Here is a 25161-nt window from a genome sequence, read left to right as displayed (position 1 = left end):
GAGATTGCTGAGCCTCTGGTGATGATCTTTGCATCATCAATGGGGATGGGAGAGATTCCGGAGGATTGGAGGGTTACAGATGTTTTTCCCTTATTCAAGAAAGGGAGTAGAGATAGCCCAGGAAATTATAGACCAGTGAGTCTTACTTCAGTTGATGAAGAAGATCCTGAGAGGCAGGATTTACGAACATTTGGAAATGCATAATATTATTAGGATAGTCAGCGTCGCTTTGTCAAAGGCAGGTCGTGCCTTATGAGCCTGATTGAATTTTTTGAGGATGTGACTAAACACATTGATGAAGGAAGAGCAGTAGATGTAGTATATAGGGATTTCAGCTAAGCATTTGAAAAGGTACCCCATACAAGGCTTATTGAGAAAGTAAGGAGGCACGGGATCCAAGGGGACCTTGCTTTGTGGATCCAGAACTAGCTTGCCCACAGAAGGCAAAGAGTGATTGTAGATGGGCCATATTCTGCATGGAGGTCGGTGACCAGTGGTGTGCCTCAGGGATCTGTTCTGGGACCCTTACTCTTTGCTATTTATAAATAACCTGGATGAGGAAGTGAAGGGATGGGTTAGTAAGTTTGCTGATGACATAAAGATTGGGGGTGTTGTGGATAGTGTAGAGAGCTGTCGGTTGCAGTGAGTCATTGATAAGATACAAAACTGGGCTGAGAAGTGGCAGATGGAGTTCAACACAGATAAGTGTGAAGTGGTACATTTTGGTAGGTCAAATATGATGGCAGAATATAGTATTAATGGTAAGACTCTTGGCAGTGTGGAGGATCAGAGGGATCCTGGGGTCCGAGTCCATAGGATGCTCAAAGCAGCTGCGCAGGTTGACTCTGTGGTTAACAAAGCATACGGTGTATTGGCCTTCATCAATTGTGGAATTGAATTTAGGAGCTGAGAGGTATGTTGCAGCTATATAGGACCTTGGTCAGACTCCACTTGGAGTACTGTGCTCAATTCTGGTTGCCTCACTAGAGGAAGGATGTGGAAACCATAGAAAGGGTGCAGAGGAGACTTAAAAGGATGTTTCCAGGATTGGGGAGCATGTCTTATGAAAACAGGTTGCGTGAACTGTGGCCTTTTCTCCTTGGAGTGACAGAGGATGAGAGGAGACCTGATAGAGGAGTATAAGATGATGACAGGCATTGATTGTGTGGATAGTCAGAGGCTTTTTCACAGAGCTGAAATGGCTGCCACAAGAGGGCACAGGTTTCCGTCGAAGCAAGCAGCTGAAGAAGAGAGTGGAAGAATTCGGGTAGAAAAAGTCATTTTTTTTTTCTTAAACACTACTCGGGGAGTAGGGGCTGCACTGCGCAGGTGCGTGACATAGCACGCCAAGGTTTAAAAAGAGAAAATTTCAACGGTTCTTGTTTTAGTCGAAGCAATCAGCTGAAGAAGAGTGGAAGAATTCGGGTAGAAAAAGTCATTTTTTTTTTGTTAAACACTGCTCGGGGAGTAGGGTCTGCACTGCGCAGGTGCATGACGTAGCGCGCCAAGGTTTAAAAAGCAGACCACCATATACAGCGGCCATCGTCGGAGTGGACTGAGTCAGAGTGGGATGGCTTTGGCTCAACAGGCTTTGGCGAGAGCAGGCAGAGGCCAGTGTAGGTTCCGGTAAGATTTTTATTCAGATTGTCTAGCGTAGAGAGAATGCCAGGCAGGATGTTGGAATGCTCCTCTTGCAGGATGTGGGAAGTTAGGGAGCCCTCCGGTGTCCCTGACAGTGACACCTGCAAGAAGTGCATCCAGCTGGAGCTCCTAACAAACCGCGTTAGGGAACTGGAGCAGGAGCTGGATGACCTGCAGATCATTCGGGAGAATGAGGAGATTATAGATAGTAGCAACAGGGAGGTAGTTACACCAAAGGAGCAGAGGACAGGAAATTGGGTCACTGTCAGGTGAGGGAAGAGGAAAGGGCAGGCAGAGCAGGGTTCCCCTGTGGCCATTCCCCTCAAAAACAAGTATACCGCATTGGATACTGTTGGGGGGGATGACTTACCTGGGACAAACTGCAGTAGCCGGATCTCTGGCACTGAGTCTGGCTCAGCAGTGCAGAAGGGAGGGGGGAAAAGAGGAGAGCGGTAGTGATAGGGGACTCGATAGTTAGAGGTGCAGATAGGAGGTTCTGTGGTCGTGACAGAGAATCCAGGATGGTTTTTTGCCTCCGGCTGCTAGGGTCAAGGAAGTCTCTGATCGATTGCATGACATTCTGAAGTGGGAGAGTGATCAGCCAGATGTCGTGGTGCATATTGGTACCAATGACATAGCAAGGAAGAGTGAGGAGGTCCTGGAGAGTGAGTATAGAGAGCTTGGTAGGAAGTTGAAAAGCAGGACCTCGAGGGTGGTAATCTCAGGATTGCTACCTGTGCTACATGCCAGTGAGGGTAGGAATAGGATGCTCTGGAGGATGAACAAGTGGCTGAGGAACTGGTGTAGGGAGCAGGGTTTCAGATTTCAGGATAATTGGGACCTCTTCTGGGGCAGGTGGGACGTGTACAAGAGAGACGGGTTACACTTGAACTACAGGGGGACCAATATCCTTTCAGGGAGGTTTGTTAATGCTATTGGGGGGGCTTTAAACTAGATTTGAAGGGGGATGGGAACCAGAGTGCCAGAGCTGACAGTGTGGCTGGGGTGAAAATAAATGACATTAAAAGTTCAAGCAAATCCACTAATAGAAAGGTTGTGAGTGGTGGTAAAAATCTTCTGAGGTGTATATATTTCAATGCTAGGAGTATTGTGGGAAAGGCGGATGAGTTGAGGGCGTGGATTGACACGTGGAATTATGACGTTATAGCAATTAGTGAAACTTGGCTACAGGAGGGGCAGGACTGGCAGCTTAATATTTCAGGGTTCTGATGTTTCAGATGTGACTGAGGCAGAGGAATGAAAGGTGGGGGAGTAGCATTGCTTGTTAGGGAAAATATTACAGCAGTGCTCAGGCTGGACAGATTAGAGGGCTTGTCTACTGAGACCTTGTGGGTGGAGCCGAGAAACAGGAAAGGTATGGCCACATTAGTGGGATTGTATTACAGACCACCCAATAGTCAACGAGAATTGGAAGAGCAAATCTGCAGAGAGATAGCAGGCCACTGCAGGAAACATAAAGTTGTGGTGGTAGGGGATTTTAATTTTCCATATATTGATTGGGTCTCCCATACTGTTAGGGATCTAGATGGTTTAGAGTTTGTAAAATGTGTTCAGGAAAGTTTTCTAAATCAATATATAGAGGGACCAACTAGAGGGGATGCAATATTGGATCTCCTGTTAGGAAACGAGTTAGGACAAGTGACAGAAGTCTGTGTAGGGGAGCACTTTGGTTCCAGTGATCATAACACCATTAGTTTCAACTTGATCATGGACAAGGATAGATCTGGTCCTAGGGTTGAGGTTCTGAACTGGAAGAAGGCCAAATTTGAAGAAATGAGAAAGGATCTAAAAAGCGTGGATTGGGACAGGTTGTTCTCTGGCAAGGATGTGATCGGTAGGTGGGAAGCCTTCAAAGGAGAAATTTTGAGAGTGCAGAATTTGTATGTTCCTGTCAGGATTAAAGGCAAAGTGAATAGGAATAAGGAACCTTGGTTCTCAAGGGATATTGCAACTCTGATTAAGAAGAAGAGGGAGTTGTATGACATGTATAGGAAGCAGGGAGTAAATGAGGTGCTTGAGGAGTATAAGAAGTGCAAGAAAATACTTAAGAAAGAAATCAGGAGGGCTAAAAGAAGACATGAGGTTGCCTTGGCAGTCAAAGTGAAGGATAATCCAAAGAGCTTTTACAGGTATATTAAGAGCAAAAGGACTGTAAGGGACAAAATTGGTCCTCTTGAAGATCAGAGTGGTCGGCTATGTGCGGAACCAAAGGAAATGGGGGAGATCTTAAATAGGTTTTTTGCGTCTGTATTTACTAAGGAAGCTGGCATGAAGTCTATGGAATTAAGGGAAACAAGTAGTGAGATCATGGAAACTGTACAGATCGAAAAGGAGGAGGTTCTTGCTGTCTTGAGGAAAATTAGTGGATAAATCCCCGGGACCTGACAGGGTGTCCCCTCGGATCTTGAAGGAGACTAGTGTTGAAATTGCAGGGGCCCTGGCAGAAATATTTAAAATGTCGCTGTCTATAGGTGAGGTGCTGGAGGATTAGAGAGTGGCTCATGTTGTTCCGTTGTTTAAAAAAGGATCAAAAAGTTATCCAGGAAATTATAGGCCAGTAAGTTTAACGTCAGTAGTAGGTAAGTTATTGGAGGGAGTACTAAGAGACAGAATCTACAAGCATTTGGATAGACAGGGACTTATTAGGGAGAGTCAACATGGCTTTGTGCGTGGTAGGTCATGTTTGACCAATCTATTGGAGTTTTTCGAGGAGGTTACCAGGAAAGTGGATGAAGGGAAGGCAGTGGATATTGTCTACATGGACTTCAGTAAGGCCTTTGACAAGGTCCTGCATGGGAGGTTAGTTAGGAAAGTTCAGTCGCTAGGTATACATGGAGAGGTGGTAAATTTGGATTAGACATTGGCTCAATGGTAGAAGCCAAAGAGTGGTAGTAGAGAATTGCTTCTCCGAGTGGAGGCCTGTGACTAGTGGTGTGCCACAGGGATCAGTGCTGGGTCCATTGTTATTTGTCATCTATATCAATGATCTGGATGATAATGTGGTAAATTGGATCAGCAAATTTGCTGATGATACAAAGATTGGAGGTGTAGTAGACAGTGAGGAAGGTTTTCAGAGCCTGCAGAGGGACTTGGACCAGCTGGAAAAATGGGCTGAAAAATGGCAGGTGGAGTTTAATACAGACAAGTGTGAGGTATTGCATGTTGGAAGGACAAACCAAGGTAGAACATACAGGGTTAATGGTAAGGCACTGAGGAGTGCAGTGGAACAGAGGGATCTGGGAATACAGATACAAAATTCCCTAAAAGTGTTGCCACAGGTAGATAGGGTCGTAAAGAGAGCTTTTGGTACATTGGCCTTTATTAATCAAAGTATTGAGTATAAGAGCTGGAATGTTATGATGAGGTTGTATAAGGCATTGGTGAGGCCGAATCTGGAGTACTGTGTTCAGTTTTGGTCACCAAATTACAGGAAGGATATAAATAAGGTTGAAAGAGTGCAGAGAAGGTTTACAAGGATGTTGCTGGGACTTGAGAAATTCATTTACAAAGTAAGGTTGAATAGGTTAGGACTTTATTCCCTGGAGCATAGAAGAATGAGGGGAGATTTGATAGAGGTATATAAAATTATGATGGGTATTGATAGAGCGAATGCAAGCAGGCTTTTTCCACTGAGGCAAGGGGAGAAAAAAAACCAGAGGACATGGGTTAAGGGTGAGGGGGGGAAAAGTTTAAAGGAAACATTATTGGGGCTTCTTCACACAGAGTGGTGGGAGTATGGAATGAGCTACCAGACAAGGTGGTAAATGCGGGTTCTTTTTTAACATTTAAGAATAAATTGGACAGATACATGGATGGGACGTGTATGGAGGGATATGGTCCATGTGCAGGTCAGTGGGACTAGGCAGAAAATGGTTTGGCACAGCCAAGAAGGGCCAAAAGGCCTGTTTCTGTGCTGTAGTTTCTATGGTTCTATTGTTTAAGGTACTTGGGAGTAGGTACAGAGGAGATGTCAGGGGTAAGTTTGTTTTTTTTTTAAAATGCAGAAAGTGGTGAATGCGTGGAATGGGCTGAAGGCAACGGTGGTGGAGGCAGATACGATAGGGTCTTTAAAGAGACTCCTGGATAGGTACATGGAGCTTAGTAAAATAGAGGGCTATGGGTAACCCTAGTAATTTCTAAAATAGGGACATGTTCGCCTTGTGGGCCGAAGGGCCTGTATTGTGCTGCAGGTTTTCTGTTTCTATGATAATATTTTGTAATTTTGATGGGTAAGGTACACCTTGCATCCTCCTTTATTGTAAGAATCAACTATACGGAGCTGGAGGCCCCAGAACATGCCTATCCCAAAAGAAAATTTACGAACACATTTACATTCATCACACTATCACTGTTATTGTCTGATTTACAAAGTACTAATGTTGTCAAAAAGACTATTATTGCAAGACTACAGTTCTCATGAAACTTATCACCTTAACATTTTCAACATTACTTCGATGATAATAAAAATTTGTACAGATCTTCCTATGATGCTCACCTAAAAATAAAACTGAGTAAATTACTGTACGAAGAGCATAATAAGCATAACATAGGTCATTTGATTTATTTTGCCTTTAATACAGTTATGGTTGTTTTTTGTATTGTTTAATAGTTTGCAGATCTGCACTTACAGCTGGCTGTAGTGTAGGGAGTGGTGTTTCAAACTGAGGTTGTATCAGTTGGAGTGATTCATGTTTCACATTCAGTTGTTCATATGCCCTGGAAATGCATGAAATCTTGTAAGACTGCATCGTTGGCTCAAACACTGCAGATATAATGTAACTTAGATTTCAACAATGTTTAATTATCTACACTTTGATAGCCGTTATTTTCCTTTGGTTTGAAAAAATATTTTGTTTTGGTCATTATTTCAATTATCAAAGTGAGTGAAATGTCCCATGAGTCGTGGTATTTTTTTGGCTGAGATGATGGGCGGCCAATCATTTAAAGTCTGAAGTAGCGTGCTAACTGGGTACCTTAAAAGTTGGATAGAACAAAGCTCTAAACAATTTAGTTTTATAATTTCAATATTATGAGGGAATTTATGGCCATATCAAGCCTTATGAAACAGAAAAATAGCCCTATGACCCAATTTGGCAATGTAGTACATTAATGTCAGACTCAGTCAGGGTTGAATATGGTGACATGTATGGACTTTCATAACAAATTTACTTTGAACTGGTTCTTTGAATTGTGAGGGAGTAACACATGGTTTGAACAAAGATTAAAGAAATGTTCATTATCAGTTGTTTTAAATTCTAGTTTCTTTCTTAAAATCTGGCTCTTAAATAAAAGTAGACAGTTTCAATTTAATACTGACGTGATAACTTTTGGGAGTGCCATTGTGTCCAGTTTAAAGAGTGACATGTCAAATAGCGTGGTAAAATCTCGTGGATTTTCATCTCCTTCCTGCAAGCAACTCCTCAGTCTGTCAGATAGTTTAGCTGTATCTGGAAGCATGGTGTAATCTGAAATCTTAAGATTGAATTTTTCCATTAATAATACAAAAACATTGAATAATTTTTTCATTTAATTTACCAAAGAATTTGGAATTATATTTACACATTTAATATCATAAAACAACCCAAAACACTTATGAGCATTATCAAGTGAAATTTTACACCATGTTATATTAAGTAACATTTGGAGAATTTGGTAATATGAGCAGATTTAGGGAGAAAATGGAAACTTTAAAATTATAAGGAGAAACTGGATAGCCTAGGTTTGTTTTTCCTGGAGCAGAGGAGGCTGAGGGGTGAGCTAATATAGGTATGTAAATTTGAAGAAAACAGAAAGGGTAGGTAATAAAATTATTTTTTCTATGGTAGAGGAGGCATAGGTTTAGCTAAAAGGTGTGGGGTTTAAAGAGGATAAAAGGGCAGATTTTTCACAAGAGGGTAGTTGGATGTGCTGTCTGAAGAGGTGGCAAAGGCAGATGCTCTTGTGAGTTTTTAAAAGTATTGAGATACTTGAACTGCCAAGGCTAAGGGCAGTTAAACACAAAGCAAGATTAATTTAGATAATGAGATTAATGTAGATTGTAGTACAAAGGTTAGAATGCACATAGTATGTCAAAGGCTTGTTTCTGTGATGGACAACTCTAAGACCCTATGCTTCCAATTTTTGCTCTGTGGCTCTGGCTCACCTAATCATGGTGAGCAGCAGTAATTAACTAGGTTCTGCCTAAACAATAAAAGTAAGCTAGAATTAACACTGTATATATTTTTATCCTCAACAATGTTAACTAATGAAGATGTGAAAGTGCTTCATAATTGGGAGTCTTTCACTTGTTGATTCTTAACACAGTAACCCTTTTGTATTTTTAGGGCATCCATTACAGCTAACTAAAATGTAACTATTACATATGATCATTAAGGATATCTTCAAAAGGCAATGCCTAAAAAAGGCTGCATCCATCATTAAGGACCCCCATTACCCAGGACATTTCCTCTTCTCGTTGCTACCATCAAGGAGGAAGTACGGGAACCTGAAGGCACACACTCAATGATTCAGAAACAGCTTCTTCCTCTCTGCTGTCAGATGTCTGAATGAACAATGAACCCATAAACAACACATTTCATGACATATGCCAGAGATAGTAAGCCTGCTTCTGAGCTATTGATTTCTCTCTTGAATCAAGGGCAAAGTTTTCTGTGTTATATATAGTCTATGTCTAATGGCTGTGGAGGCCATATCATTGAGTATATTTAAAAGGGAGGTTGATCGGTTCTTGATTAGTCAGGAGTCAAAGGGTACAAGGAGAATGGGATTGAGAAGGATAATAAATCAGCCATGATAGAATATCACTCAATGGGCTGAATAACCTAATTCTGCTCCTATGTCTTACAACTAAGAAATGATCCAGAATCTACCAATTAGTTCTCATGATTTACCTCTGGATCCTCAGCATCAATTTGGTTTAACTGGATTTCATTTGTAGTCAGCCACTGAAAAACAACATCCTGGAACAAAAGGAGTAAAAATTGAAGGATCAATAACCACCACATATTTTTTAGACATTATCCACAGATCTCAGTGAATAGTTGTGGGTATTCTTTTTGGATGCATTCAGTTAGATATCTTATAATCACAAGAATTTGAGGCATACCTCAGAAGATGGCTGAATTTGTACTGAAGTGCTAGTCTAGCAATACTACCTGATCAGTGTTGACTGGTCTACTATAACAATTCAAATGTGCAGGAATGAAAAAGGCATCCATTAGTCTTGCGAGACCATGGATCTGTGCCTGGAAAGTCTTCACTCTCCAGGGCGCAGGCCTGGGCAAGGTTGTATGGAAGACCAGCAGTTGCCCATACTGCAAGTCTCCCCTCTCCACAACACTAATGTTGTCCAAGGGAAGGGCATTAGGACCCACACAGCTTGGCACCAGTGTCGTCGCACAGCAATGTGTGATTAAGTGCCTTGCTCAAGACGCGTTGCCTTGGCTGGGGCTCGAACTCACGACCTTCCAATGCTAGTCCAATGCCTTAACCACTTGGCCATGAGCCCACGCAGGAATGAAAGAAGCTGCCCAATACATCACAAGCAGATCCCTCGCCTCATTGGTGGTATCCACAGGAGGCAAAGCCTCAAAAAGGCAACATCTGTCAACAAAGATCCCCACAACCTAGGCCATGCCATCTTCATGGAGCTACAGTTAGGCAAAAGGTACAGAAGTCTAAAGTCCCATATGATGAAGTTTAAGAAAATCTACTTCAACATTCGGCTCTTGAAACAATCAAAACAACTTTAACCACTTACTCAAATGGCAACACAACGATCACTTTGCACTAAATGGGATTTTGTTATTTTTGTCCTAGTTGATATCATACTTATAAAAGTTCAGTAAAATTTTAAGATTTTTTTGTGAATGCTGCTTGTATATGCTATGCAACATTTTCATTGCATCTGTACATACATGTACTTGTGCATATGACAATAAAACTGACTTTGATTTTCATATTCTGAAAGAAGTCCCCAGGCATTCAAAGATTTATTTTGAAAGGTGATTGAACTGATTATGGTTAGATAGTTGAGTTATGAGAGGATGTTTACAGTGAACCAAGCTGTTTCAAGTGATCTTGTAGAAGTGTTTGAGATACTAAATGGTAATTCAAAACCCAGGTATAGATGCTAAAATTGAACTAAACTTTGAAATAATTGGAGTAAAAGTACAGCTTAGACCAGGGTTTCTTAAGCAGGGTTCCATGAGAAGTCGATAGGGGTTCCGTGAGAGATAGTGATAAAAAAAAACATCGTTTTTTGAACAATGCGTGATGCTAGCACTTGCAGTGTGGGCAGTGACCGAGTAGCCCATTGGTAGTTTCAGCCCAGTATGGTAATGCACAGTAGGACTCTACCTATTCTCAGTTTTTGATGCAAGATAGGGGGGAGGCTGTTTATAATTGGTGTGCACTGTATTGCACAGAGGGGAGGACGGTAGGCCGATGAGGAGCATAAAGTGAGGTTTCCAAGAATTGAATGGATTCTCCCAACTTGGGCTGTGATGTCAGTCTCTCCCTCCCGAATGACCTCTTCCAACTTCCCCTTGCGTGCTGCCGACTGACTCATGGGAGTGAACAAACTCAATCGGTGTAGGAGAACATTGGAGGGAAATTTTCATTTTAAGGACTGTTCAGTGTGGCGATTTTTGAAGAGCTGTGAGATGGAAGAGGAGGATCTTAGGCCTAGGCCTACGCACAATTCTGATAAGGTTAACGATAAAGAATTACAATCTTCTGAGACATTTCACAGAACTGGTGAAATAAAGGACACAAAAAAAGTATGTCTTTTGTTTTTACAGAACTATAAAAATTTACTTAAACAATTACACAAAGTACATTAAGAATTTACAAGACAGTGAGTAAATTCAAATTAAATATGATTACTGCTGTCTATAAAACAGTCAATTCCCTGGTGGCCCACCACTCCTGGAAATCCTCCACTGTACCCATTGTGACCGCATGCTCCCTCTCCAAGGAGAGCTGGACACAAATGTATCCTCGGAAGAGGGACAGGCAGTTGACCCTGGCAGAGCCCTCGACTGTCCACCACCTAGACCTGTGAATGGCCATCTTGGCCTAGTCCAGCAGCAAGCCCACCAGTAGATCCTCCTCACAACCACCCTCTTCCATACTATAAGGTATGGAAGACGTATACAAGGAGCATGGGGCTAAAGTGTAACCAGAACCTGAGCAGCAGCCACTTCAGATATTCAAACAGGGGCTGCAATCTCTCACACTCCATGTAAGCATGGTACACTGACTCCTCCTGGCCACTGAATGGACAGGTGGATGTGCTGTCAGTGAACCTGCTTAAAGACCTGTTGCACAGAACTGCCCTATGCAACATTTCCACTGCAGGTCCCCAATGTACAGGGGCAAGACCCCTGAATAAAGAGACCTCTTCAGTCGCTGAATGGTAAAAGAGAGCACCAAGGCGAGCTTGATTGGCAGACAAAGGGAAGGATGTGAAAGGTGTGCAAGAGCAGACCGTACAAGAAGTGCTTTGGAGCGTCATGGAAGGGCATCCCTGTGAGATGGCTCACGTTGTGAGGGATCCTCTCCCGTGTAGTATCCCAAGGCCTCTGGCCCATCAGGCGGTGGTGCAGCCGGAACCCCTGTACTTCCCTAAGCTCCCTCGACATTCACCATGATAGGATGGGGACCAGGTCCCCTCGCAGCTAGAGTACTGCCACCACACCGGTGCAGGAGTACCCTGTCCAGATGAGACTGGACGCCATACCCTGAACAGTTCTTGGTAAAAGCGAGGCAGTTCCCTCAAAGCAGTGCAGCTGATGCTGTCCACTGGAAGCCAAGTGCCCTCCCGCAGGCAGTGTCCCTGGCAGGGTAAGTAAGTAGCCAGTGCATGCCATCTCAGAGGGTGGTTGCTTTTCAGGTATCTCTGCAGTATCCTGAGGCGGAGAGCTGCTAGCTGGGTGTGCACACACACCAATGACTCACCACCCTCCACGACTGGAAGACTCAGGATCACAGCAGAGATGCAATGCCTCCTGCTGCTCCAGAAAAAGTCTACCAGCCTCTTCTGGGGGAGTAAAGTAATCAGCTGGTACCATACCTTTACAATGGAAGCTACTTATCAATAGATTTTACATGGATCAGTGATCCAAGTTGTCTTATTCCATTGCGCCTAGTCTGTGACAAACAACTTGCAAATGTAGCAATGTCTCCAGCAAAATTGAAAAGACACTTTACAAATCACAGCCATATGGCACATAAAGGTGATTATTTTAAACCAGTGGTCTTTAACCACCGGGCCGCGAGGAAACGATATGAGTCAGCTGCACCTTTCCTCATTCCCTATCACACACTGTTGAACTTGAACATAGGGTTGCCAACTGTCCCGTATTTGCTGGGACATCCCGTATATTAGGCTGAATTGGTTCGTCCCATATGGGACCTCCCTTGCCCCGTATTTCCCCCACTAATGTAGAACGTTGCGACGAAACCGTTCATAAGCTGAAATGGCGTAAAGCGAAGAAGCAATTACCATTAATTTATATGGGAAAAATTTTTGAGCGTTCCCAGACCCAAAAAATAACCTACCAAATCATACCAAATAACACATAAAACCTAAAATAACACTAACATATAGTAAAAGCAGGAATGATATGATAAATACACAGCCTATATAAAGTAGAAAAAATGTATGTACAGTGTAGTCAGGAAGATTAAGCCAAAACCGATTTGTGGGACGTCACATAGGCTTCATGGTCATGGTAGTCTTTCTCCGGGTAAACACAAGTGTCCGTATTTGACTGCTACTCTTGTCCCTTATTTGGGAGTGAGAAAGTTGGCAACCCTAACTGTAAAAGACATGTTGAGGTGAGTTTAACCCTACTTGAACACCCCCCCCCCCCCCAGGTCGGCAAGAATATTGTCAATATTAAAACCGGTCCACAGTGCAAGAAAGGTTGGGGACCCCTGATTTATACAATGATTGGAGCCTCAAAACAAACAGATTAAAGCTTTCGAAAATAAAGTCATCGTCAGTAAAAAGACTGAGGAAGCAAGTTACATAGTAACTTTAAAACCAGCTCACTCGAGAATGTTTAAAAAACTGTGAAAATCTGGACAAAGAGCACACCAATCTCCTGCTACATATAGAAATCTGGAGGCTTAACAGAGGAAGAGTTCTCAACAGGGTGTTTGAGCTGAAAGGTAAATTGCAGGAGTACTTTCAAGAAAATAGTAGGCCAGATTTTGCTAAGTGCTTTGAAGATGAAGAACGGCTGCAGAAACTAGCTTCTTAACAGACAGGTTTCATCATATGAACCAGTTGAACAAGTCTCTGCAAGGCCTTGGAGAAAATATTTTGACTCGCAAGTGACAAGATTCTTGGACTTAAAAGGAAACTGAATCTTTGGAAAAATCATGTTGCAAAAGAAAATTTTAAAATGTTTCCACTGCTGCTTGGGCTTGAGAGTGAGGAAGGATACCAGAACATCTCGAGTCTTATTGAAAAGCACCTGGAAGAACTGCAGAACAAAATTGAACAGTATTTTTCCTCCCTTTCAACATGTGTATGACTGGGTGAGGGACACTTTCTCTGAATCTTCTGTTCAGCCTGAGAACTTTAGTTTGAGAGAAGAGGAAGAACTTTGTAAGCTGCACTCTGATCATTGTTACGTACCCGGTAACTGGGTTGCCAAACCAGCAGAAATGGACCACCCAGTTGGAGTCTGGATTACTGGAACTAAGAAAGTTTTATTAAAGAAATAAGCAACACAGTACTCTAATAGTAAGGATATAAATGCAACAGATTAGCAATGAATAAACACACATGTACACAGAACTAGGTTAATAGGATCAATCAAGCTCTATCACAGTCTAGGGGTAAATCACCAGTTTCAAGTGACGCAAAGTTCAGTTCAGTTCGCAGTGATCACTGTTGTGCCGTTGGGTGGGGAAAAGGAGAGAGAGCGAAAGCGAATGAATATTCAAAACGGATTCCACACAGACCTTCCATATTCCTCACAGTTGGCTTTCGGGCGAGTCCTTGGTAATGTCTTCTGATGTCACCAACTGTGACCCCTCCGTTCCAGACACGATCATTCTTCAGCGGTGAACCCGGCATCCAGGCAAGGGCGGACACACACCAGGTTCCCGCCGACCGTATCTTTCCACCCTGTGCGTCTATGGCTGATCCCGCAACCAGACCTCCAAAAACTCCCACCAACTTGTGGAGGCGCACCGCTTCCAGGGTCTTGCTACCTCGTGGTGTCGTGTGTGGTGTCTTAGCGAACCTGCCCCTTTTTATCCCCCTGCTGAGGTATCGCCTGTCCATCACACTTCAAACAGTTCAGGGTTCAAAAGGAGCCGGTCTTGACAATATTCAGACCGGTGTCTCCTTCCGTTAAACTCTCTCGTCTCTTCATTAACATTTCCAAATGCTGCTCCATTGTCTTACTTATCTCTCTCTCCTGAAGACAGGTGGCAGATCAACTGTTGATCCCACTGGTGCTAGCACAGGACAGTTAACATCTTAGTCTATGTGTACTTTTGTAACCCTCTTTTGTCACATCATGCACTCAAGAAGAGATTTACTGACCTGCCCCTGGATGTTCTGGATTTTAGTGAAAAAAAAGAGTATCCTGCTATTCATAGGAAAGCAATGAACGTCTTGCTGCCGTTTTCAACTTCTTACCTGTGTGAGCAAGCTTTCTCTTGTATAACAAGCATCAAGAGCAAGGATAGAAATCGTCTCATTTCAGTTGAAGGTGAAATCCATGTGTGCTTATCTCAAGTTTGTCCCAGGATTGTGAAATCTATTATTTTTGTGTTAAGAGTTTTTAAAATTTATGAAGGAGAAAGAAACAGTAATTTCAAGAAAGGTAAGCTAAGCTTAACTACCTGTTTTTTTTTCCCCAAGAAAGGTTGGCTAAAAATTCATTCCCTACTCAAAAGAGCAAGGACAATTATTTTTGGATTGTTATATCTACAAATTACTGATCATGCTAATGTACCATGAGCTCTAGATATTTTTATGCAGGGGTTGCTGAGACCTGAAAATTATTTCAAGAGTTCCTCCAGGGCAAAAAGGTTGAGAAAGACAGTTTAGACTGAATTGTTTTATGCAATGAGATGAAATATGGAATAGACTGCTGAAGTACATTGTGTGGTTGAATACCACCAAGAAGTTCAGGAGAGCTGGATAAGGATTGGGTGAAAAATCTGATGGACGTTAGTTTGACAGATGCTGTGACAATTGAGATTTTCTGGCCATTGATATAAGCCAGAAAGATCACACTGCAGAAATGAACAACCCAGTTGTGACCAGATGAGATGTTGTAATAGTAATTTTTTTAAAAAAAAGTTAGTAAAGTATTGACCCAGCTGGTGGCGTAGTGGCATCAGTGCTGTGCTTCGGAACGAAAGGTCCTGAGTTCGAATCCAGCCGGCTCCCCTGCACACTTTCCATCTGTGCTGTGTAACGAGCTGGTGATCTTTTTGGAAACTCACCTGGCAGAAGGCAATGGCAAACCACTGCTGTAACTTGCCTTGTACGCGGTTCCCCACTATGTCAGAGAGGCGTGGAGGGAAATTGTTCGCTAACCAGAGAAACTCCGGATGCGATGTACCTTTCCTTTCCTTAGTAAAGTATTAAAATTACAAATCTATTAAAAATAGATATGAAGTTATTCCTACAATTAAGTACATGCCCTATCATTTGTCATTCACAATTTTGAGTGGCTATTAATTATCTTTCATTTACTTTGTTGGAACATTTTGACCACAATAAACCAATAGATGAATCTAATATTTTAATACCATGATTACATACCATGATTTTGCCATTTTCTTCTTTGTCAAAGTATTGGTCACTTATCATGTGACAAGATCCCAGCACAGCCAATTTTCCACCTTGAAGCTGTTAAAAAAAAGCTTGAATTTTTTATGATCAAGACAATTGAAGTCTGTTCACTATTCTGAGTCATTGTAAGCTTTTAAGGTTCCATGTTTCTTGCCTCACTTAATTACACATGAAGATGCTTCGGGTATTTTCACCTAAAATATTTGACACATTCCCTTTGCAGGTAGGACCATGATAAATGCCATTCCATAAGTTTTAAATATTTAAGAAGATCACAATGATCAATCTATGATGCACATTGCTTCTTTTCTGTTCTCCCTTGGTCTAAACATCTGAAAATTATCATTTTATAATAGGTTCATTTGGCTTATCACCACTGTCCTTATAATCAGGCTCGTTGCAATCTAGTTTACTTTCAAAGGGACTTACAGTGGAAAAAAACACTAAGCATTGACCTACTTTCTGAACCTAGAAGAATACATGTATGCATAATCCTTCAACACACATTTGTTCTTAAACTATTGAACTGCTTTGGTAATAAACCACATTATTTAATAATGAAAATTTAAACAATTGCTAGAAATAATTGTTTCTTTTTCCATTAAATTAAATTTCATCTGTTAATGTTTTTTAAAATTTTACAACTTGGCCTTTTTCCTAACGGTGTTGCACACCCGGTAAATAAAATGTCTGTTTCAAAATAAAGCTTCAAGATGATATGAAAGAAGCAGGCTACAAAGAGTGACATGGTTGCCACAGCCTGCCATTACTAGTCTTGATTTCTTGGTCAGGTCAAATGAACAGTATTTGCCTTCCACTGGACTTTCTGGGAGCTTTTGCACTGGAACTAGAACTAACTAGAAATAAAAACAAAATACTCAGGGGTCTTGACTGAGGCTTGATAGAAACAGAGGACAAGATATCCAACTGTGCATCTACTTAACCAATCCAACTTTAGAATTCTTACTGAGATGTGCATGGCCTAAATCAGAAACTACCAACTTCAATGGTTAATTATGCATAGAAAGCAAATTAAAGAGACAATGCAGGCAAAATTTAAACATTGTCAGCAATGATTAAAATCTGAAGGAATGAAATGCCTACTCAAAAGTTAATTCTCATCGTCAGGGAATTTGTGGCAACTAATAATGCACTTAACAATAAAAATCCATAATTTTCTGGCACATTTATTGAATATCAAGGGGAACTGCAGTCTTGAACCCCAATGTTTATCAACATTCCCTAATGGCCTATCATTTACAAATCACATCCTTTCCGTTCGACTTTCCAAAATGCATTCTTCTAGTTTGCAACAGGTCTCTTTTGCCTGTTCTGCCATCCATCAAGATATAACTGATCCTGTACCCCAGTGTCATTTCCTGCACTATACAGATATCCCACAGTCCCTTTAATATCTAGAAATCTATTAATTTCCAATTTGAATGAACTCAGTGACCCAAGTTTTCAAAGTCCTCCAGGCTAAAGAATTCCGTGGATTCACCACCTATTGCATGAAGAAATCCTAAATAGCTCTTTGCTTTGAGACTATGACCCCGAGGTATTAAACTCTTCAGCCAGGGGAAACACCATCCTTGCAGCTACCCTTTAGAACTTTGTAAAAAATTGTGTTTCAATGAGAGTGCCTCACATTCTTCTTAACAGACAAACATCTATTCACTGTCTCCTCATACAGCAAACCTGCCATCCCAGGAACAAATATTGTGAATCTTTGCTGCATTTCCTCATATGGCAATTATCCCTTCTCTAGTAAGCAGTCCAGACTTGTACCTTATACCCTCAGTAATAAGCTGACAAGAAACTAACAAATTCTACACTAATGGAAACTATTTAAATATTTGTAGATATTACTTGAAACAGTACCTTGGAATTGTAGAATGCCAGAATAGGCCTGTTGAGGGGAAAACATACAGAACCCGTAGACAGCACTGCAATGGCTGGTTTCATTACACTCAGTGTAGCACCAAATGGATAAACAAACGTTAGGGCTCTGTAGTACATAATGACAATAAGGTTAACTTAAGCACAAAACAGCAAACTTGTCCACAACTTAACATTGAAACATTTCTGGGAATCTATTAACTTCAGCAAATTAGACCTACATGCGATTGCATCTCCATTAGCATCAATTGGACCCTACAATTTATTTTCAGTGGATTACAGATAGGTAGAAGTTTTTTTATTTACCACTATTATTGGTGTATTTTTTAATTGTTGAAAGCATATAACCATAACATTTTGTGAATAAACATCCATTATGCTACATGATTATGTATTTCAATTGTCATAAATGTACTTGAAATCCTTTTGGTTTACATTTATCTTCATTTGGACTAGAATAAAGATGAATCAATTTATATTTATTAATTTGAGGCACAGTATGTTAGAGAGCTATTCTACTTTGCTACTTATAAAGATATTGCAATAGAAAATAGCACAAGAGCAGTTATTACAAGCAGGTGACTGGATAATGTTTTGAATATGTAAATTCTTCACTGATAGTTTATCACATAATTTAGTCTACAATTTATTCATAAAGATACTGACGTTTTTCTGAAAGCTGCCAAATAACATATTCAAATCACAAAGATAATTGTCAAAAGTACAAATCATGTTCTCTTTATGATTAATATAATCTAATGGGACATCAACCATGTTTCACAAGGACAACTTCTCATTGCTATATGACTACTGAACAGACCCTAGTATAATCTTGACTCTTAGCAGACTCTTGACCTCATTATAGCCTTGCACCTTATTGTCAGCTACAGTGCACTTTCTTGTAACACTTTATTCTGCATCCTGTTACTGTTTTCCCTCGCACTGTTGTAATGAAATGATCTGCATGGACAGCATGCAAAACAAGATTTTTTGCTGTATCTTGATACAAATGATAAGAATTAATCAATTTACCAATTTTATGCAAAAACTTACTGCAAGTTGTTGCCATTGTTTTCTTCATCCATCATCCCAGGCACAGACTTACCAGCTGCTCGACTAATTTCTCTGTGAATAGTAATTTATTGTCCGTGTTATATTTGAAGGAGAAGGTGCAAGTTCTGAAGTAATCCATTTCACATTATCAATATACATAAGATCAAATCCTACATGGGATATGTCAGTCATTCTTTCATCCCACTCCCATTTGACATTTCTGTGGCCTGCTGCACTGTTATAGCGAGGATCAATGTAAGCTTGAGGAACAGCAAGTTGTTCTCCATCTAAGGCACACTGCAGCTTTCTGTACCCAGTGTTGAATTTTAGAACTTCAGGTGACTTTTTCTATATTGCAACTGACAATTCTGCTATATGTCAACCGTCAGCAATATTGACTCCATCTTTCTCCATTTGCATGGCATCGCCTACTGGCAATTTCTTACACATTGCTTTTACCCTCCTTTATTAATCTTGTCACTCCCTAACCACATCCATTTCATAGGTTTTATGTTCTTTTGTTTCAAGCTTTTTCTCCAACTTTTAGTTGACCTCAGATCATCATGGTAACCTTGGCCTGTTCCATGAGTGATACAAGCTTTGCTCTATCTATCCCTCTTCTACTCTCATAGCAATTCAAAATTAACATTTTTTAGCCTGAAACATTTCTTTCCACAGATATTGCCTGAAATGTTTCCAGCATTACTGTTTTTTTGAAAAAATTTCCTGTGCAAGATGCACTGCATAAAACAAAACATTCCATTTTGTTAAGGACACAGATAAACTGCAAAGGATGAGAAGTTGTGCATAAAACTACCTGTTTAAAATTCCATTTGATATTAAAGCTTCTTTGGGATGGAAGTATTTATAATACATATTTCTTATAACTGCATCTGCAAGTAACAACATTTAAAGGATAAATGTGATATAAACATAAGTAATCAAATGGCAAAAAAATAACATTTAAAGGAAATAAATATGTAATACTTACCATTATTTACCATAATTCCATACTCCTCTAATAAGAAGTTTATATTAGTGTTATATTTAGACTCTCCACCTTCTCCCAGCATCACAAGAATACATCCTCCACTTTCTAAGTACTTTTTCAATACATCGAGCTAAGAATATGAAAAAATTACAATGACTAATTCTGAATTCAATAAATGCAGAGTATTCCTCATTTCATAAACTCACATAGCACAATGAGAAATTTCTAAAACTTGTACAGGCCTGAAAATAACTTTTTAGTGAAAAGCTGTAGCAAGTCTATAAATAGCAACATGCATCTTTAGATGTTTGAGGATATAAAATTAACCATACTAATCAAAAATAAATGTGCTTGCTTACTTCAGTAGCAGTGAATTTTTCTCTGGGACCAGCTGTTATCCATAATTTCACACCTCTTAGTTTCTCTTCTGTGATTTCATCTTTAAAACTGTTGAGAACAAAATACCCATCATGTTTGAAATACTTACTCCTAAATCATAACCAATACAAGTTAAAGCACACGAACATATGAATTCAAAATTATAGACATTTCACAGTGATTAATTTTATAATGACACAAACCAGCATATCTGCAAACCCATGTTGTATTAGTTAATTAATATACTACACATTTAATTATTTGGAATTTATAGTTCTCTACTATTATAGATTTGAAGATACAGAAGTGAATGATTCATGCCATTCAATTTTCTTAACTGAATTTATCAAATAAAGACCATAGGACATAGGAGAAGTGTTATAGCATTCGATGCATCAGCTTTCCTCTGCCATTTAATCATGGCTGATTTATTTTCCCTCTCAATCCCATAGCTTCTCCCTATAATCTTTGATGCCTTTAATAATTATCTATCACTCTCCTCTTTAAATATACAAAAGTTCAAAGTAAATTTATTATCAAGGTACATATATGTCACTATATACAACCCACAGGTCTTCAGAGCTTCACCAGGTACACCATCAGGGCCTGATGCCTTGTGAGGGTTCACCCTCTTGAAAAATGTTTTGATGTTGGCCTCTGGGCGAGATCATAGGGTCACCAGATGGTGCAGCGATTTGCAAAGGTGTAGTTTATTCTCTTTCAAAATGCGCGCAAAGGGCGTTGGGCTCATCTGGGAGTGAAGCATCACAGCCATTCATGTTAGGTTTTGCTTTGTAGGAAGTAATGGCCTGCAAATCCTGCCAGAGTTGACGTGCATCCACTTCCGCCTCCAACATCAATCAGAATTGCTTTTTGTCCTTAAAATAGCCTTCTGTAGATTGTACCTGGACTTCTTGTATAGCTTTGAATCACTGGTCTTGTGTGCCACAAATCTAGCCCTCAGCCCTCAATCTCCTGGTTCATCCACGGCTTTTGGTTTGGTTATGTCTGGTATGTTCTCGAAGGCACACATTCATCCATGCAGGTCTTGGAGTCGGTGACAACTGTGGCACAGTCATTCAGACTCGAAGATTAACCCCTGAAATTTGTCCAGTCCACCAACTCAAAGCAGTCCTGTAAGTGCTCCTCCACCTCTCTTGACCATACCTTCTTGGTCCTCACCAGTAATGCTGCAGTCTTTAATCTCTGCCTATATGCTGGGAGTAGAAGTACATCCAGCTGCTTGGACTTTCCAAAATGTAGGCATGGGATGATACGGTAAGCATTCTTGATGGTGGTACAAGTGTGGTCAAGTGTGTTGGCTCCTCTGGTTGACAGGTGATATATTGGTGGTAGTTGTTCAGATTTCTTCAAATTGGCCTGATTGAAATCTCCTGCAATGATAGGAAAGATGTCAGGGTGCGCAGTTTTGTGCCTGTTGAGTACGTTGCTCTGATCCTCCAGTGCCTGTTTGACATTGGCGTAATGTGCAATGTACACCACTACCAGAACGAAGGTAGAAAGTTCCCTCGGCAGATAAAATGAACATTTGACTGCTAGATGTTTGAGGTCAGGTGAGCAGGACAGAGACAGAATTGCCATGTTTGTGCACCACATTCAGTTACACTCAGACCCCACGTTCCTCAGAGATGGAGCGCTACGTAAATCAGCACTCTGCAAGGTCATTATAACAATATGTAAATGGACGTGTGTGCCTGATAAAAAAAAATCAAACCTGAGATATTTGATATATTATTTTATGTATACACAGTAATTCATGGAGTAAGAAACATGCAAATAGGCATAACCTGTACATTAGTGGAGCAGAAACTCTTCGCAGCAGTAGTGGAGGGAAGCGGATGGTGGCTACATCTTAGAGGAATGCCGGTTTTTACTCGTCATCGGTCAGACCTCAGCTTGAGTACTGCACACAATTCTAGTCACCAACATTTAGGAAGGTGTGATAGTGCTGGGGCGAGTGCAGAGCAGATACTCCAGGTTATAGTTTGGAATGGTGTGTTTCAGTCATGAAAGGAGACTGGGTCTGTTCTCCCTGGAGCAGAGGAGTTTAAGACAGGACATGACTAAGGTATATAAAATTATGCCAAGCTATTCAGGTACCTCCTAGGCTTATTCATCCATGCTTCATTATGTGATTAATCAGACACAAACAATGGACAGAGAGTGTTCAAGTTAGATGGCAGCACAATATAAACATATATGTAATTTATTTTTGACTAATACTTTTTACATTTTATTTCAGCACATCAAAGGTAAGATTCGTCTCCTTTCTCGGACCCTTGAATGCTGACATAGCCTCAACTCACTGATCTGTTATACTGGAAACAAGTACGATGTGATGGTTATCAAAAGTGTGAACTAATATTCATCTGATAAATTAGGGATCCAAACTGGATTTCTGATTTGTGGATAAAAATGACTAATCGTCATGGCTACAGACAGGTCAAGATTTTGCAAAGCATTCACATTAACCCTTTTTTGGGTTTGTTGATAAAAGGGTAAAATCAAAATCTGAGAGCACAACTCTCTTTTAACACTAAATTGAGAATGCTGTTTAGGTAAATGATACAGTAAATGTACCAGTTTTGTGAACTGTCTGGATAATTACAGCTTTTGGTAATTTCAAATCTTTAAAATCTTTAATATTTTAAGTACTGTAATATGGCTGGGCCTATGATCAAGAAGTATTTTTTGCTGATTATTATTTCTTAGTAACTTTAATGAATCATTTTCATTTTATCAGCAACGTATCTGCTTGACCATGTGTTTAAACCAATAATAATAACCTCTTGGTTTCTGCCTACTTAATGCACAAAACAATCCTAAAATACCTCTAATATAAACAGTCATATTGTAAAAACAAACCCCAAAACTTGCCTTTGTATCTTCCAGTTGGTGCGAAGTTTTTTCTGCAATGACTTGTATCCACTAGTGGTAGAAAATAGTTCTTTTTTTGATGCATTGAAAACTATAATGTTTCGTTGATCCTTCTCCATGTTATCCTAAAAAGTACAACATGTCTATTGGTAACATATTTCTGCAAAGTTAAAAATTCACATGGAACTTCATCCTCCCAAAAACACAGTTGGATAGATCTACATTTTCACAAATACAAGCCACATTTCACCTCTGAATTGGTCTTGATTCAATTTATACAAACTTATTACCACAATCAAAGATTTACAAGGCTATACAAATTACTATAGCCTCAAAGGTCAAGCATTCAAAGTTGATTAATGAACAAGAAAGCAGAAAAATCTGATTGTGATAACTGTAGTACATCTCCCTGCTGTCAATAGCAAAGAAAGTCATTGCTAGGGTCATCCACAGCTCCAGAGTGTGGATTTTGTTGGTTTAGACATAGGGGTTCCCAACCTTTTTCATGCCACAGACCAATACCATTAACTAAGGGGTCTGTGGACCCCAGGAAGGCAGAGTGAACATGTTGTTTCCCTCATCAGAATCAGGTTTAATATCATCAGCATATGTCATGAAATTTGTTGTCTTCGCGGCAGCAGTATTTTGCAATACATAATATAGAAAAAAAAATGAATTGCAGAAATTGGATGACAGAGGGGAAAAACCTGTTCTTGAATTGTTTGGTGTGTGCCTTCAGGCTTCTGTACCACCTTCCAAATGGTAGTAATGAAAACAAGACATGCCCTGGGTGATGGGGGTCCTTAATTATGCTTGCCACCTTTTTTAAGATGTTCAGGATACTATGGAGGCTACTGCCCATGATAGAGCTGACTAAGTTTACAAGTATCTTCAGCTTATTTTGATCCTGTGTGACAATGTTACATGAATACAAGGAGTGCACCAATACAAGATCCCTTTACAACCTTGCTAAACCTTTGACAATGAACCAGGCCAGACTGTGGAGCACTCTCCTCAGATTCTGCTGCCCATATTAATTTACGTCACAATGGCAGCCAAACCATGATAACAACTAATTCATACTCAGATTAATTTATCACATGTACATTGAAAAATACAGTGAAATGCACTGTTTGCATTAACAACCAACATAACCTAAGGATGTGCTGGTTATAGTCCACAAGCATCCTCACACATTCTAGTGCCAACGTAGCATGTCGACATACACCACCAGTTAGGTCACAGTATTATAGTCTTATGCTGAGCTCTAGGCCTCGCGTTTTAATACTATTGTTAAAGCATGGAAGAGCACACAAAACAATTTACTAAATGGTGTCAGAAAAGAGGCACTCCAGTTATGTTGACTGACTGTAAAGTTTTACTGCGAGGTCATCACGAAATGTTCCTCAGCATTTTCTGCATTCATCCTTTTTAATTCTACAACTGCAAGTTAGAATAATCCTGACATCATATTGGAAACAAGATCCATAGCACGAATGATACTTCATTTTTTTTGTTTACATGAAACAACAAAATGATATTTTAGACAATGGATAATAACATTAAGAAATATTATTCCTGCAAATCAGTATTCTATTGCAATTAGGAATATTGAAAAGTGTACAAAATATAATGCTATTAAATGTTCAAAGACTACATTCTGAAGGTTCCTTAACTATTGCTTACAATCAAAATCAAAAGAAGAATCTGTTTATTACATAATCTGACATTCCAATGGAGTAAACATACACTGGAGCATTGTTGGTAGTGCTACCTTTCAGACAAAAATTTAGGAATTATTTGGGACATCCTGTAAGTTTCTTACAAGTTCCTCCATGCATCATTAAAATAGCTTTTTAATACTGATGCAATACTCAGTTATACCATAAGATGGTGGTACTCGACTAAAATACTTGAGATTTATGTTGTCCAATTCTAATGACAACATACAGCCATTCAAAAATGCAGATGTCATTGTACGAACATGATGATTTTACAATATATATTTTAATATTATCAAAAGATGTCCAAAAGAAAAGGTGAAGATAGAGAAATACTTAGAACATATGATTCAACAATGTGATAAAATCATCCCCAATGAATTGCAAAGAAGATATTTCTAGCATGTTACTTTGGAGTCTATTCTTACAGTAGAAATAATCATTAGTGAAGCCTGATGAATGAAAGTTTCACTCAGTTAAATCTTGAAAATTTCTAAAATCCCAACGAATAATTATTCAACAAAAGAATAAATTGCATTTGAAATGGAGTCTCAAAATCGAGAATAAGAGGATAACCTTTTTGCTCTATTCAACCAGATTACCAAGAAAACTAGAGAAACATGACAATAACATTTAAATCAATTGCTCAATTTGTATTAATTTATATTTCAAATAGCAAGGTAATTTCTGAGAGATAGGTGGAACATACGCAAAATTGCTACTTTGGC

General features: G+C 39.9%; 1 protein-coding gene across 2 annotated transcripts in view; it reads right to left on the bottom strand.

Annotated features, from left to right (window-relative positions):
* ift52 (intraflagellar transport 52 homolog (Chlamydomonas)) overlaps positions 1 to 25161 on the bottom strand; it is a 35108-nt gene that overhangs the window by 4456 nt on the left and 5491 nt on the right. For both annotated transcript variants that reach the window (XM_063041195.1, XM_063041196.1), the window contains 10 exons: positions 22713 to 22837; positions 19796 to 19883; positions 19437 to 19566; positions 19263 to 19338; positions 18446 to 18517; positions 17375 to 17501; positions 15464 to 15550; positions 8553 to 8621; positions 6980 to 7134; positions 6291 to 6378 (listed from right to left, as the gene is read on the bottom strand). In XM_063041195.1, the coding sequence (XP_062897265.1) occupies positions 6291 to 6378; positions 6980 to 7134; positions 8553 to 8621; positions 15464 to 15550; positions 17375 to 17501; positions 18446 to 18517; positions 19263 to 19338; positions 19437 to 19566; positions 19796 to 19883; positions 22713 to 22837 (1017 nt within the window). The remainder of the gene's footprint in view (positions 1 to 6290; positions 6379 to 6979; positions 7135 to 8552; positions 8622 to 15463; positions 15551 to 17374; positions 17502 to 18445; positions 18518 to 19262; positions 19339 to 19436; positions 19567 to 19795; positions 19884 to 22712; positions 22838 to 25161) is intronic.

Source organism: Mobula hypostoma, chromosome 2 (genome assembly GCF_963921235.1).
Source record: "Mobula hypostoma chromosome 2, sMobHyp1.1, whole genome shotgun sequence".
Lineage (NCBI taxonomy): Eukaryota > Metazoa > Chordata > Chondrichthyes > Myliobatiformes > Myliobatidae > Mobula > Mobula hypostoma.
This window is presented reverse-complemented; position numbering and strand designations above follow the sequence as displayed.